The sequence below is a fragment of the Lissotriton helveticus genome, chromosome 10, assembly GCF_964261635.1.
Source record: "Lissotriton helveticus chromosome 10, aLisHel1.1, whole genome shotgun sequence".
Lineage (NCBI taxonomy): Eukaryota > Metazoa > Chordata > Amphibia > Caudata > Salamandridae > Lissotriton > Lissotriton helveticus.
Window position 1 is genome coordinate 131,228,797 of NC_136071.1, and position 12,800 is coordinate 131,241,596.

Sequence of the window (12,800 nt, forward strand, 5' to 3'; positions counted from 1 at the left end):
TGTCTTATGTTTAGTTGATGGATGCTGTTACTTATAATTGATGGTAAAAGTTATTTCCTTTTCTAGATTTTGAACATTAGTAAGCAAAAGCTTACCATCTTTGAGCTTTAAGACAGTACATGTTTTTCATGTAGACATTGTTGTTTTATACATGTTCCTTGAGCATGTTCATTTGTTTTCCTAGGATTATGTCATGCTATTATAGGTCTCCAACAAGACGTAGTCTCTCATTCAATTCAATTCTAATCCTTATGAAGGATACTTAACATTTTTGACTCTTTTTAAATTGTTATAACGCTGTGAGTGATTACTTAAGATTCTTTTCTTTTCTGAAGGACATTTTCCTCTAATGGTGTACCTTTTTTTCTTTATGAAGGTGTACTTTGCCATACTTAATATCTTGTTCAACTTTATACTAATATTGCTTAATGGTGCTGTCTCAGGCAATTGCATTACTCTGACGGATTGGATGGCTGTTGCTTTCCTAAATGAGATGATCCCACTGAAGTGCCATACTGTTATGTCCGTATTATCTGCAGATTATTTGGCTTTATTTTTTTAAAATAAATTTTCTGTTGTTGGCGTTTTTAATTATTTTACTTCTATGTATTTATATCATTTCTAGTTCTTTTTGACATAGAAAAGACTGCTTCTGTACCTATAATTGCTATTGTTGTCTTTAACTTCTTTTTGATAAGAATATTCTTTATGCTTTCTCCATGGGAGATGGATTTTTCTCTGTGTAATTTGAAGGGCTTTACTGGCTAGGCTGAAACTTTATACTGCATAAAGGTTTTGCTCAGTGCATGGCCTGCTGTTCTGTGTTCCACAGTTTCTAACATGCGGTCGGGCATGGATGCAAGTCCAAATGGGTTTATTTTCATAGGGTCATTTGGTAACGAAATTTTATTGTCAGTGGGTAATGTTATTTCCATGCGTTTTATGTTTTTAGGACTTTTGTTACTGTGAATCCGTTCAGTTATTGTGCGGTGAGAATGCATGGTTCAGATCCCGTAAGAAATGCTAATAGTTTTATACTGGTATTGATAGTTGGCTTCTAACACAGATTTGTCATTGTAACAAAGGTATTTTGGTCCCATAGTTTAAATGTGTTTTGACTTTACTTACCTGTGGTTCCTTCCACAGCTTTTTATGCAGGAGATTAGGTTAATGCTCCTCTAAATTATTATGAAAGTCGGGTCTTTTTCTCTTGTTCTGGACCAGTTTTGTTATAGTAAGAGACTTTTTATGGTCTGAGTTCGCAGACCGTTCTCTAGTGATGGTATGACTTTGGCATTTGATTCTAAAGTAAAGAATGTGCAACTAGATGTCTCTATGAGATGGACAAGTTACTTACCTTCGGTAATGCATTACCTGGTAGAGATAGGATCTAACCTCTGATTCCTTAACAACCCTCCCGCCCTCCCCGCTCTATGAACTGAGTCTTCTTTTGTCTCAAAGATTTCATTATGGTCAGTCATATCCTGAAGAGGAAGAAAAAAAGCTGAATACAGTGATTATTCGACACACGGGTGCCTTTTATTTTAGCACACTGTTTCAGTAGGCAGTTTCTATATGTGGCTCCATGTTTTGAGCGTGGAAAATAGTAATTGAAGAAACTGATGTCAGTGAGGAAGTTATATGGACATTGTCGATGACGCATCATGTGGACGACGTTGATATGGAGTTGCGCGACTTCCTCTACCGACGGGCGGGTGTGCAACGGGGAAAAACGTTCCGGGTCCAGTCTTGCACCATGGGAAGATTCTAAAGTAAGGAATCTGCTACTAGATCCTGTCTCTACCAGATAATGCATTACCGAAGGTAAGTTACTTGTTCGTTATAAATACTTGGGTCAAAAAGAATGACCATTTTTTTTGCATGAGGTGGGTGAATAAGTTATTTGACGTGCATAGTTTAATTTTTCACTACATGAATATCTGCAGAGTTGGAGATATTGCCTCTGAAAGCTTGCCACGCCTGGGCAGAGCAACCACACTATCAGGCTAATATCTACAAAAAGTGTAAGAATCCAATGTCTTGTTTGCCACTAAAAATCCTATACGGATACTGCCCATTCGGTCACAGGTTTGGACTGAGACAATGAATGGCTTGTAGGGCTGGTGCATAGTTAGCCACACACCAGACTTGATTCTGAAAGGCTGAATGAAGTTAGCCACATATTAGCCACCACAAAATATGATTGGTCCAAAAGAAAAGGGGCATATTAACAAAATGGGCCACAGTTGGCCCTCTGCAGTTTTTGTCTGTGTTGCTGAATTTGAATCTGACAGACATTTTAATTTGTTCGGGGTAAGATGGCAATCCAGTTGAGCTCCTTTATTTTAATCTGTCAGACTATCAGAAAACTTATGATGGTACCTTTCAGGTCCAGAAGCCACTAAAAGAAGAAATTATTTGATGGAGTTTGCTTAATAGCGACGCATTGCCGCCCGCAAGTATACCCCGCGTGTCCCAGAGGAAATCAGACTGTGTAGGTTTCAGTACAAAGATACGCGTTTCAAGAGGAAAAGCTGTTGGTATCAGGTTTTGGAAGACCGTGATTGCATCCTATTTTAGGGATGGTCACAGTGCAGTTTCTGATGTCTCTATTCCTATTGAGAAATGGGTATCTCACTTTTTTCAAATATCTATAAATGTCCTCCCATAGAAGGAGTCACTGGTCCGATTTCTGGTGTAGGTAGAAGGGAAATCTATGGCAAACTAACTTTCAACTTAGTAGAAGCGTCCACAGCAATTTTATGCAGCCCACAGAACAACGTGATAGTCTATCACTGGGTCTATATGGACATTTTGGGTGAAAATTATTGATTTTTGGGCCCCTCTGTCAGTTTTCTGAGGAGGGCAGCTCAAAGGGGGCCTGCACAATCTAGGTAAAATGAGATTTTTGTCTCTGTGTTTAGAAAGGGAGACAGGTCAGACCCTAGATGTTACTGTCCACTATCCTTGATTGACTCCACAGCTAAGGTTTTGGGTAGAGTCTTCTTAGACCGATTGGAGTCATGGGCCTAGGACAATTCCATCCTCTCTGAAGCCCAGTATGGGTTCTGTGAGGGACTTTGTTCCTATTGGCCAGAGTTTGACTCTTTATTTACTTTTCAACAATACACGAGCAAAAAAAGAATTTATCCAGCTCGCCTTTATGGACCTAAACTCTGCCTTTTATTTTGTGAGTCGCTCTAGGCTCTGGGACCTGATGACCTCATTTGGAGTAGAGGAACCTCTGGTGGATCTACTTCGACAATTGCACAATAATATCACTACTTCTGTTAGATTCAACTGAGGTGGCGAGTGTTCCAGCCTATTTAGGATTTGGAGAGGGGGCAGGCAAGGCCTGGCCTCTTTACTTTTCACTCTTTTTATATCAATAACCTGGAGCGCATGATGACCAATTTAAGGGTGGATAATCAGAAAGTGGGAAACAGACAAACCCCTATATTACTTTATGCTGATAATTGTCGTAATGGCAAGGACTGCTTTTCTGGAGACTTTTACTCTGTTTGTGGGCAGGTGGAATTTAACCATCAACATCTCCAAATCATTTACTATAACCTGTTTTGCCAAGAATCTAAAGATTCCAACACATTTCAGGGCTTGAAAATTTCACTTGACCGCTTGCATAGTCGAGCTAAATTTAACAAGGTCGAGCTGTTTTTAGGTCCTACTCGCCCTTTCTGGCGAGTAGGAAAACAAACAAACTTTTGTCCTCTGTCTGTGAAAACGGAACAAATGTGACAAGATAACAAGATTTAAAGGTATTTTTATTGCTCACAAAGTTAATGAGCAATAAAGATGCCTTTAAATCTTGTTAACTTGTCACATTTGCTCCGCTTTCAGAGACGGAGGTCAAGAAGGTTGCAGTTAGGTCGAGGACATTTGTTAAGGTACTAGTCCTGCAGGACTAGTACAATTATTGGGATTTCTCAAGCCCTGCATTTGATAAAGGAGTTTAGGATTATGGGCATACCAGCCTACACTTGTTTTGAGGGTCCGATTTGATGCAAAGTGTAATTGGCAGAAGCTTTTGAAGTTAAGAAAGTCCCAGCTTAAGAATCCACTGCTGCAGTTTTCTGCTTCTCAGACAAGATAGGGTTCAAACCATTAGACGCCATGATTTACATTTACCAAGATAAATCTTTTTCAGTGGCTACATATGGTGTAGGTATCTGGGGGTGTATCCGATGCTACCACATTGAGCGATCTGAAAGTACCTTTTTGAAGAGATTGGGGCCCCACCAGTTACTCGACCTGCCACCTAAAATATCCCCTGTCTTTTTTCTTTCTTTTTTTTTATAGAGGGTTTTTGTGAAATTGTGCCCATTAATACTCTAAATCTCAATCTGGTCAAAAGAGGAAACTAATTGTGACAGTCTTGTTATTTTTGACTGCCCGAGGCACGATAACGCAATGTCCATTCATGGCTGCGAGACATTAAAGAGCAATTTGCCAAGTTAAGTAGACAAGAATTTAGCAACCCAGTGTGCATCACTACATCCAGGAAGGAGCTTATAAAAATACATTTAAAGCAATCTTTTTTGCTGGGAATGAATGCCTTAAATTGATCAAGAAGTCGGCAGCAAGAAATTGTTTCCTTTCAACCACTGAGGCTATGGAGCCCTGTTTGGGCTTCATTAAAAATGTCAGACACTGGTTTTATTTAATTCGCTTTTGATTTGACACAGCTCATTATCTGGTCTCCCACCTTAGTGGTTCTTGTAGGGCATTGGAGCTTGATCTAGGCCTGTATGATCAATTTAAACTGCTAAACTTAATTTTCTTTTGTGAGTTCATGATGAACTGAGGAAACTGTTCCTACTACCACTTCTAAAGGTACTCCATATAAGACCATGTAGAGCCGCATTACTGCATCTCCAGCTGCTTCAATCTGAATTTGTTTGCTCAACGGTTTATACATTTTTATTGCCTGCTGTGAGAATGAGAAAAAAAGGTTGGGAAATCAGCTTCAGGCAGATGTACTACTACTACTATAATTTGTGACTTTCTAAACTAGGCTGTCACAGATGTATCTATGCATTTGTATTTTATCTATGTGTTTGTCTTTTATGGCTTTTCACTGAATACAGAATTTTCTGATCTGATGATTGGCTGAACCTCAGCCCTATTTCATCATGTATGAAATAAATAAAAGTAAGTTTCTTAACTATAAACAAAGACTATGTTGTGTGTAATTCATTCATTTTTGTAGCTTAATTACCATACTCAACATGCTAGTCTTGTGACAGCTTGCTGCCTAGTGGCATTGACTTTATTTCAAACCCCTTACTAGGGAATGTTTTATCAAAGCAAATGCTGTTTTCTTTTTTAACCAATTCATTAGTGGTTCAAGTAGATTAATGAATGTAATTTGTTTCAGAGAAATGCAGGCACAGGAAGCCTTACAAAATGGCCAGCTCGGAAACAGCGATGGCATCCCTGACCTACAGCCTGGTGTTCTAGCAAGTCAAGCAATGATAGAAAAAATACTTGGGGAAGATCCAAGATGGCAAGGTAAATATGTTGTGTCTTTTCTATGTCATGCTATTACAATGGAATAGTCAGCTGAGAAGACCACAGATAAGTATGCAAACAATATCCAATCTATCTTCTTCCTCCCAGGTAGTGTGATGCCAGCTGGTAAAGTATCCGTTTACTCCAGCATTCTTAAACCGTATGAATGGAATTAAAGCCAGTCCCGTTAGGTTAGAGGTGACTTTTGGTGTGCTATTTATTAATCAATACAATAGGAGCTACAGGGGGAAAAAACAGCAGGACAGCCAGCCCTCCGCTCAGTACCTTCAAAAACACTAGATGGCTGCCCCTGATTGGATACACTATTTCCAGCATGAGGGGGGTTCCTCTCTATAACCTCATCCACAATACCCCCTATGTCCAAACGGTCACTTTGCTGTTGTGTATCCCAATTCTAAAATACAGAACTACCATCAAAAGCCCACCCATAAACTGAAAAAAGTGTAGGGAGGAAAGAAAGCACCTCACGGTAACAACACCAAGGGTGCCGCTGACTGGTACTCGCCAGCAAGCCCACTTCTCATCATCGGTTGCCTTCTTTCCAAAAAAGAAATGTGTGTGCACTTGGGAAAAAAAGGAAACCTCAACCCAATGAAAACAAACAATAGAAAGAACCTAAATGTGAGTGTACTTCCTATGTGTGCTATGACAATGCGCGTGCTTAAGGACCCGTGAGAACATATAAGAATAATCCTCACCGTTTTAAAATTGGTAAAGCTTACTGTCTTATGGTAACTTTTATTCCGTGCTGTAAGCTTTTCCACGCTATAAATGACCTATATAGAGCCATAACCAATCGTTGATCTACTAATCCAGACGATGATGTAGACACAGACTCTGATGACACAGGTGGGGGTGCACATGACCCAGCAGGGACCAATAGTCCTCCTCAGTCACCTAATCCATGCGATGATTACAACACCCCTGATGTGACTTACATCTCACAAGATGATGTATACCCTTCCAGACCTTCCCCACGAGAGGACACTATAGGTTTTAACCTACTAGTTCAAAGAGCTGCCCAATATCATGGGGTGGACTTACACACTGATGCAGCGGAGGAAGATTTCCTAGTAGACACTTTTGATAACACACAAAGGTCTACTGCCATTTTGTCAATGCTTAAGGGTGTCATCATGCACGCAACAGATGTTTTTTAGGATCCTGTCAGGGCTAGGGTCCTCAATCCTCGCATTGAGAAAAAATACAAAGCTGCCCCTACAGATCCAGTTTATATTAAAGGCCCAGCACCATTAGATTCCTTAATAGTGTTTAATGCACGTAAACAAGCTAATTCTCAGACATCAGACGAGGCCTCACCAGACAAAGAATCTAAGCTCCTTGACGCCTCCGGTAAACGAACAGCGTCACAAGCAGCTAACATCTGGCGCATTGCCAACACCCAAGCGTTGCTTTCAAGATGATATAGGGCACATTACGATGAACTGGAGTCCATAATGCAGCATCTACCAGATAAATACAAAAAAGGGCCAATGAACTTATACAGGAAGGTAAAAATATTCCTAATACTTCCATTTGTTGTGCCCTAGATGCTGCAGATACCGCCTCAAGGGCAATCAATACCAGCACTCTTCTACGTAGACATGCCTGGCTACATATTTCAGGTTTTAAACCTGAAGTACAAAACTCCATACTTAATCAGCCATTTGATGAGACACATTTATGTGGCCCAAATGTTGACGTGTCTTTAGAAAAAATGAAAAAAAGACACCGATACAGCAAAATCTATGGGAGCCTTGCAGCAGCATGCTCCCAGACGTTCTTTTCGTCGCTCATCGTACAGAGGCAACACAAAAGGCTACTCCTCGGAAAGCCCCACCACTTCTTACAAAACCCCTAGCCAATCCACATTCACTAAGGGCTACCAGAGAAGGGGGTTACAGGGGTAACAACAACAAAGGCAGAGGCAAAACCAACAACTCCCGCTCTGCTTCTACCCCTGCCCAATGACTTTCCTCTCCTTCCCCCCCCCCCCCAACATTCCACTCCTGTGGGGGGAAGACTGCAACAATTCCTACCTGCCTGGACCAACATCACATCAGACAGGTGGGTGCGATAGATTATCCAGTCAGGTTACTGTTTAGAACTAACATCTACCCCCCCCAAACATACCACTCAAACAGCGTCCAATGTCACAAGAACATCTATCACTTTTAAAGCAAGAAGTAGTATCTCTGCTAGAAAAAAGTGCAATAGAACCAGTTCCTCTGCACTAATAAAACAAGGGAATTTACTCTCTATATTTTCTAATCCCAAAGAAGGACGGCTCTCTAAGACCTATTTTAGACTTCAGACCGCTAAACATATACATACAGTCAGACCATTTTGACATGGTCACACTCCAACAAGTCCTTCCGCTCCTGTTACAAAATAACTTCCTTGCTACTCTAGATCTCAAGGACGCATACTTCCACATTCCCATTCACAAAGCTCACAGGAAGTATCTCAGGTTTGTAATAGACGGGCAGCACTATCAATTCAAAGTACTCCCATTTGGAGCCACTACAGCACCAAGAGTATTCACCAAGTGCTTAGCAGTCGTGGCAGCGCATTTAAGAAGACAGCACATCCACATCTTCCTGTACCTGGATGACTGGCTCATAAAAGCCAGCTCATACAGTCAATGCATGGAACACACTCATGCCACCATCCAACTGCTCCACAACTTGGGGTTCACAATAAACCACACCAAGTCTCATCTGCAACCATCCACAGTACAACAATACCTCGGTGCCACAATAAACACCTCAACAGCGCTAGCCTATCCCTCTCCAGCAAGGATAGCCAGCATGCAAACTCTTCTAACAAGTTTCAGCTACAAAACTCCCTTCCAGTGTGTTCATGCAACTCATAGGAATGATGGCCTCTTGCATTTTCATGGTACCCCACGCAAGACTACAAATGCGTCCTCTTCAGGAGTGCTTATCACGTCAATGGAACCAGGCTCAAGGCCAATTAACAGACCTAATGTTGGTAGGCGGTCGAACTCATCGCTCTCTGCAGTGGTAGAACACCAAAAACCTTTCCAAAGGGCGACCGTTTCTAGAGCCAGTTCCTCAGATAGTCTTGACAGCGGACGCATCGCTCTCCGGCTGGGGAGCCCACCTACTGCACCACACCATGCAAGGCAGGTGGACGCCACAACAAAAGTTACTCCATATGGACAACATGACAGCCATGTATTACATACAGAAGCAGGGCGGAACACACTCCCTGCAACTCTCTCAACTAGCACAGGACATATGGCGGTGGGCTATACCTCAAAACATATTCCTTCTAATCCAGCATGTTCCGGGAGTAAAAAATACCATAGCGGATCTGTTAAGTCGTCAAATACAACAGACCCACGAGTGGGAACTTCATATGCAAGTTCTTCAACCCTTCTTTCAGATGTGGGGACAGCCTCAGATAGACCTATTTGCCACCCATGAAAACGCCAAATGCCCAAGCTTCGCCGCCAGATATCCACACCCACTGTCCAAAGGCAATGCGGAATGGATGAACTGGTCAAACAGATTTGCGTACGCTTTTCCACCTCTACCACTCATGCCACTAGTAGTACGCAAACTACAGCAGCATTCTCTGACCCTCATCCTAGTTGCTCCAACGTGGGCCAGACAACCGTGGTACACCACACTGCTACAACTGTCTGTAGTACCACACCAAAAATTGCACCTGTCTCCACACCTCTTAACACAGAACCGTGGAGAGATCAGATACCCGGACCCAGCTCAGCTCAACCTTGTGATCTGGCTCCTGAAATCCTAGAATTTGGATATCTGAACCTTCCTCCAGACATCATGAACGTCATAAAAGAAGCTAGATGTCCAACCACTAGGGCATGTTATGCAGCCAAGTGGAAACGATTTGTAATATATTGTCGCAACAACAATATTAATCCCCTAGATGTGTCCATTCAACACCTCATAGGATACTTACTTCATCTCCAAAGATGTAACTTAGCCTATACGTCTATTAGACTACATCTTGCCGCAATAGCAGCATACCTGCAAAAACAGACATCTATCTCTGTTCAGAGTGCCTGCCATTAAAGCCTGTATGGAATGCCTTAAAAGAATAATTCCTCCCAGAGTACCACCCTCACCAGGGTGGAATTTAAACATTGTTCTCACACAGTTAATGGGACCTCCCTTAGAACCCTTACATAAATGTGAATTACAATTTTTAACGTGGAAAATTGCGTTCCTAGTAGCTATTACTTCTCTGCGGAGAGTTAGTGAACTACAAGCACTAACCATTCAAGAACCCTTCTTGCAAATGCATAATAATAAGGTAGTTCTGCGTACTAATCCAAAATTCCTGCCCAAAGTCATTTCTCCCTTCCATCTCAATCAATCTGTGAAACTGCCCGTTTTCTTCTCGCAACCACAGACAGTAGCAGAAAGAGCTCTTCACATGTTAGATGTCAAAAGAGCATTGCTATACTACATAGAAAGGACACAACCCTTTCGTAAGACAACACAACTTTTTGTGTCTTTCTCACCACCACACAAGGGTAATCCCATTTCAAAATCTGGGATAGCGAGATGGATTGTCAAATGCATACAGATTTGTTACCACAAAGCTAAACGGACGTTATCCGTTCCTCCTAAAGCCCCTCGAACGGAAAATGCTACTTACCAGTATGCATCTGTTCTTGGCATGGAAAGCTGCAGAGTTGCACACGCCCACCCGCCTCCCCACTACCCTTCTCTGTTCCAGTATTATCTTAATTGGATACTAATTACACGGGCATCCTTCCTTTTTCTTGCAAAGCTCCATCATTTCCCTAATGGCGAAAAACAATCTGGGGATGGAGCCGATGCCCATGCGCAATGTGGTCCAAGGAGGAGTCACCTATCTTGTGACTTCCAAAGAACTTTTCAGGACAACAACAAACTGTAAACATCCGGGCCCAACACTAGGTATCGATCTATGCACAGTGTGCAACTCTGCAGCTCTACATGCCAAGAACAGATGCATACTGGTAAGTCGCATTTTCCTTTCCTGAGATGTATGTGAATTAAAAATGAATTAATCTGTGATATACTATCATTGACTTAACAGTGATGTCTCATAAAATGTAATAGCTGTTTTATATTTTCACTCATGAGTTCGGTGCTGGTATGAAAGTAAATCAAGGCCAGATGACATATGTGACATGTTTTTCAAATGATGGAAATGAGATCGAGAAATTGAAACCTACCCCAAAAAAACAATCCTAGGACAGTAACATTTTAAGTTGTTTATCTTAAATGCAGCAAAGAGAACGTTTTGCCACAAAATGCCCTTCTATTGTTTGAAACACAAGAGAACTCTTATAATTGCCATTGCTTTAGATGTATCATGAATTTATACCCAGTTATATAAAAAGCTGTTAAGATTGCTAAAGTATTCGGAAACATTAATGTTATCTCCAGTTGGATTCATGTATACCAGCATGTAATAGAAGTGTTCGTCATTAATATATGTAAAAATTGAAAATTCCCATACATGTGCGGGATCATGTAACATTTACCAACAGAGTGAAAAATCTGCAAGTCAAGCAAAAATTAATGGCCATGTAAATGCAACATTTACCTTGTATTTTTTTTTAATCTTTACAAATGTGTAAGGAAAATAGAGAATAACCCATCAAAACGGAACACGCATTTGCACTGCTATTAGGTTTGACTTATAGGTGAATGTATCTCAGTTATTGGTGAGTTTACTTACTCAAAACCTCATCATACATACGCTTAGTCGCTCATCCTGGCACTCAAACATTCATTCATCTACCCACTGACTGACTCTTACATTCATCCACTCACCCATCCACATAACTCACAGACACACAAACAAGCATATGCAAGCTACGTTAAAATATAAAAGCCGCAAAAGAAAAATGCTACTACCTAAATGTGTCAGGCACATAGCAGTGCTACAATGGCTTAATATGGCTGACCCAAAGTCCCTCTGTTTGCATGTATTTTTATGATTTTGTCTTCATAACAAGAGGCTAGAAGACAGCTGAAATTCTTGGACCAGATCTAAAAATGTACACTAATTCAGATCTTGCTAGATTCTATGCTAAACATATAACCTGTATAACATTACAGCTGGCAAAACAGTATGCAAGCCCTCCTCAGAGACGTAACAGTGATTCTCAAACGCAAATTGTATGCCACCCCGGCTTATCTGCGGTGGTAACAAAATCCAACACTCTTGCCTACTACAGTAATCTTTCAGATTCCCGATAAACTTTGTCTACAGGTTTAACAAAGTATGATAACAATCCACCTTTACAGTTCTATTGTTGTTAATTTGTTTTTTGCTTTAAATAAGTCGATCCTACCTCCTTTGTCATAGCTTTTTGTAATAAAAGCAACAGACATAAGGCATCCGACATAACATCTTCTAATTACCCAATCAGGTCTCTTGCCTTTACCATTGACTTTCCACCATAACCAATACTGGCCTAGTGTAGTGAGCATTAGCTTTGCCATAAAGCAACCACCCGCATCCATGCATAACTTTCTGAATATGTACAATATTCCAGTTAGCAAAACAATATACAACCCTTCCTAAATGGACCTAACGAGGATTCTCAAAGTGCTCGTCTTCTACTTTGAAGGTTTGCCAGCGGGGGTACCAACAACAAATTCTTTGCCTCCTACTGCAATCTGTAAGATTACATGTAACGAAATACATGTGTACAGGCTTTATAACAGACCTCCATAAAAGGCCTATTTGCTTTAAAATGTGTTTTTCCACGATAAATAAGGCCAACAGCCTTTGTTGTAACTTTTCATAATAAGCAGATCGGGTCTACGGCATCTGACAACATTTTTCTCACTGAACAAATTAAGGCTATATACTAAATGTTTTGGTTTTTAGCATTTCCAACTAAAGCCTACCTTGTTGAGCATTAACTTTCACACAAGGCAGACATGGGGCATTCAGTAAAATAAAAATGTAAAAATAATTATGTGGCAAAAATATATGCAACCCTTCCTAATAGGCCAGTTTAGAAATATTGCAGTGTGCATCTTTCAATCCCAGAGTTTGTCAGGGTCACTAAGACAGTTGCCTGTTATGCTAATTTGAGATTCTGTGTAACAAATTACCTGTCTCCAGCTTTTATTTAAAGTCTGGTCTACTACCTTTGGTGCAAACTTTGATAAGAAACAAATACGACCTCTAGCCTCGGGCTTCCAAGGAATCAAACGGGCATTTAACTTTTGTCATTG

The 12,800-nt window shown here is 40.8% G+C and overlaps 1 protein-coding gene and 1 long non-coding RNA gene across 3 annotated transcripts in view; one reads left to right on the top strand and one right to left on the bottom strand.

Moving 5' to 3' along the window:
* UNKL (unk like zinc finger) overlaps positions 1–12,800 on the top strand; it is a 513,314-nt gene that overhangs the window by 119,586 nt on the left and 380,928 nt on the right. For both annotated transcript variants that reach the window (XM_078664930.1, XM_078664931.1), the window contains one exon: positions 5,396–5,529. In XM_078664930.1, coding sequence (XP_078521056.1) covers positions 5,396–5,529 — 134 coding nt within the window. The remainder of the gene's footprint in view (positions 1–5,395; positions 5,530–12,800) is intronic.
* LOC144786015 (uncharacterized) overlaps positions 1–12,800 on the bottom strand; it is a 352,278-nt gene that overhangs the window by 85,587 nt on the left and 253,891 nt on the right. The window lies entirely within an intron of this gene.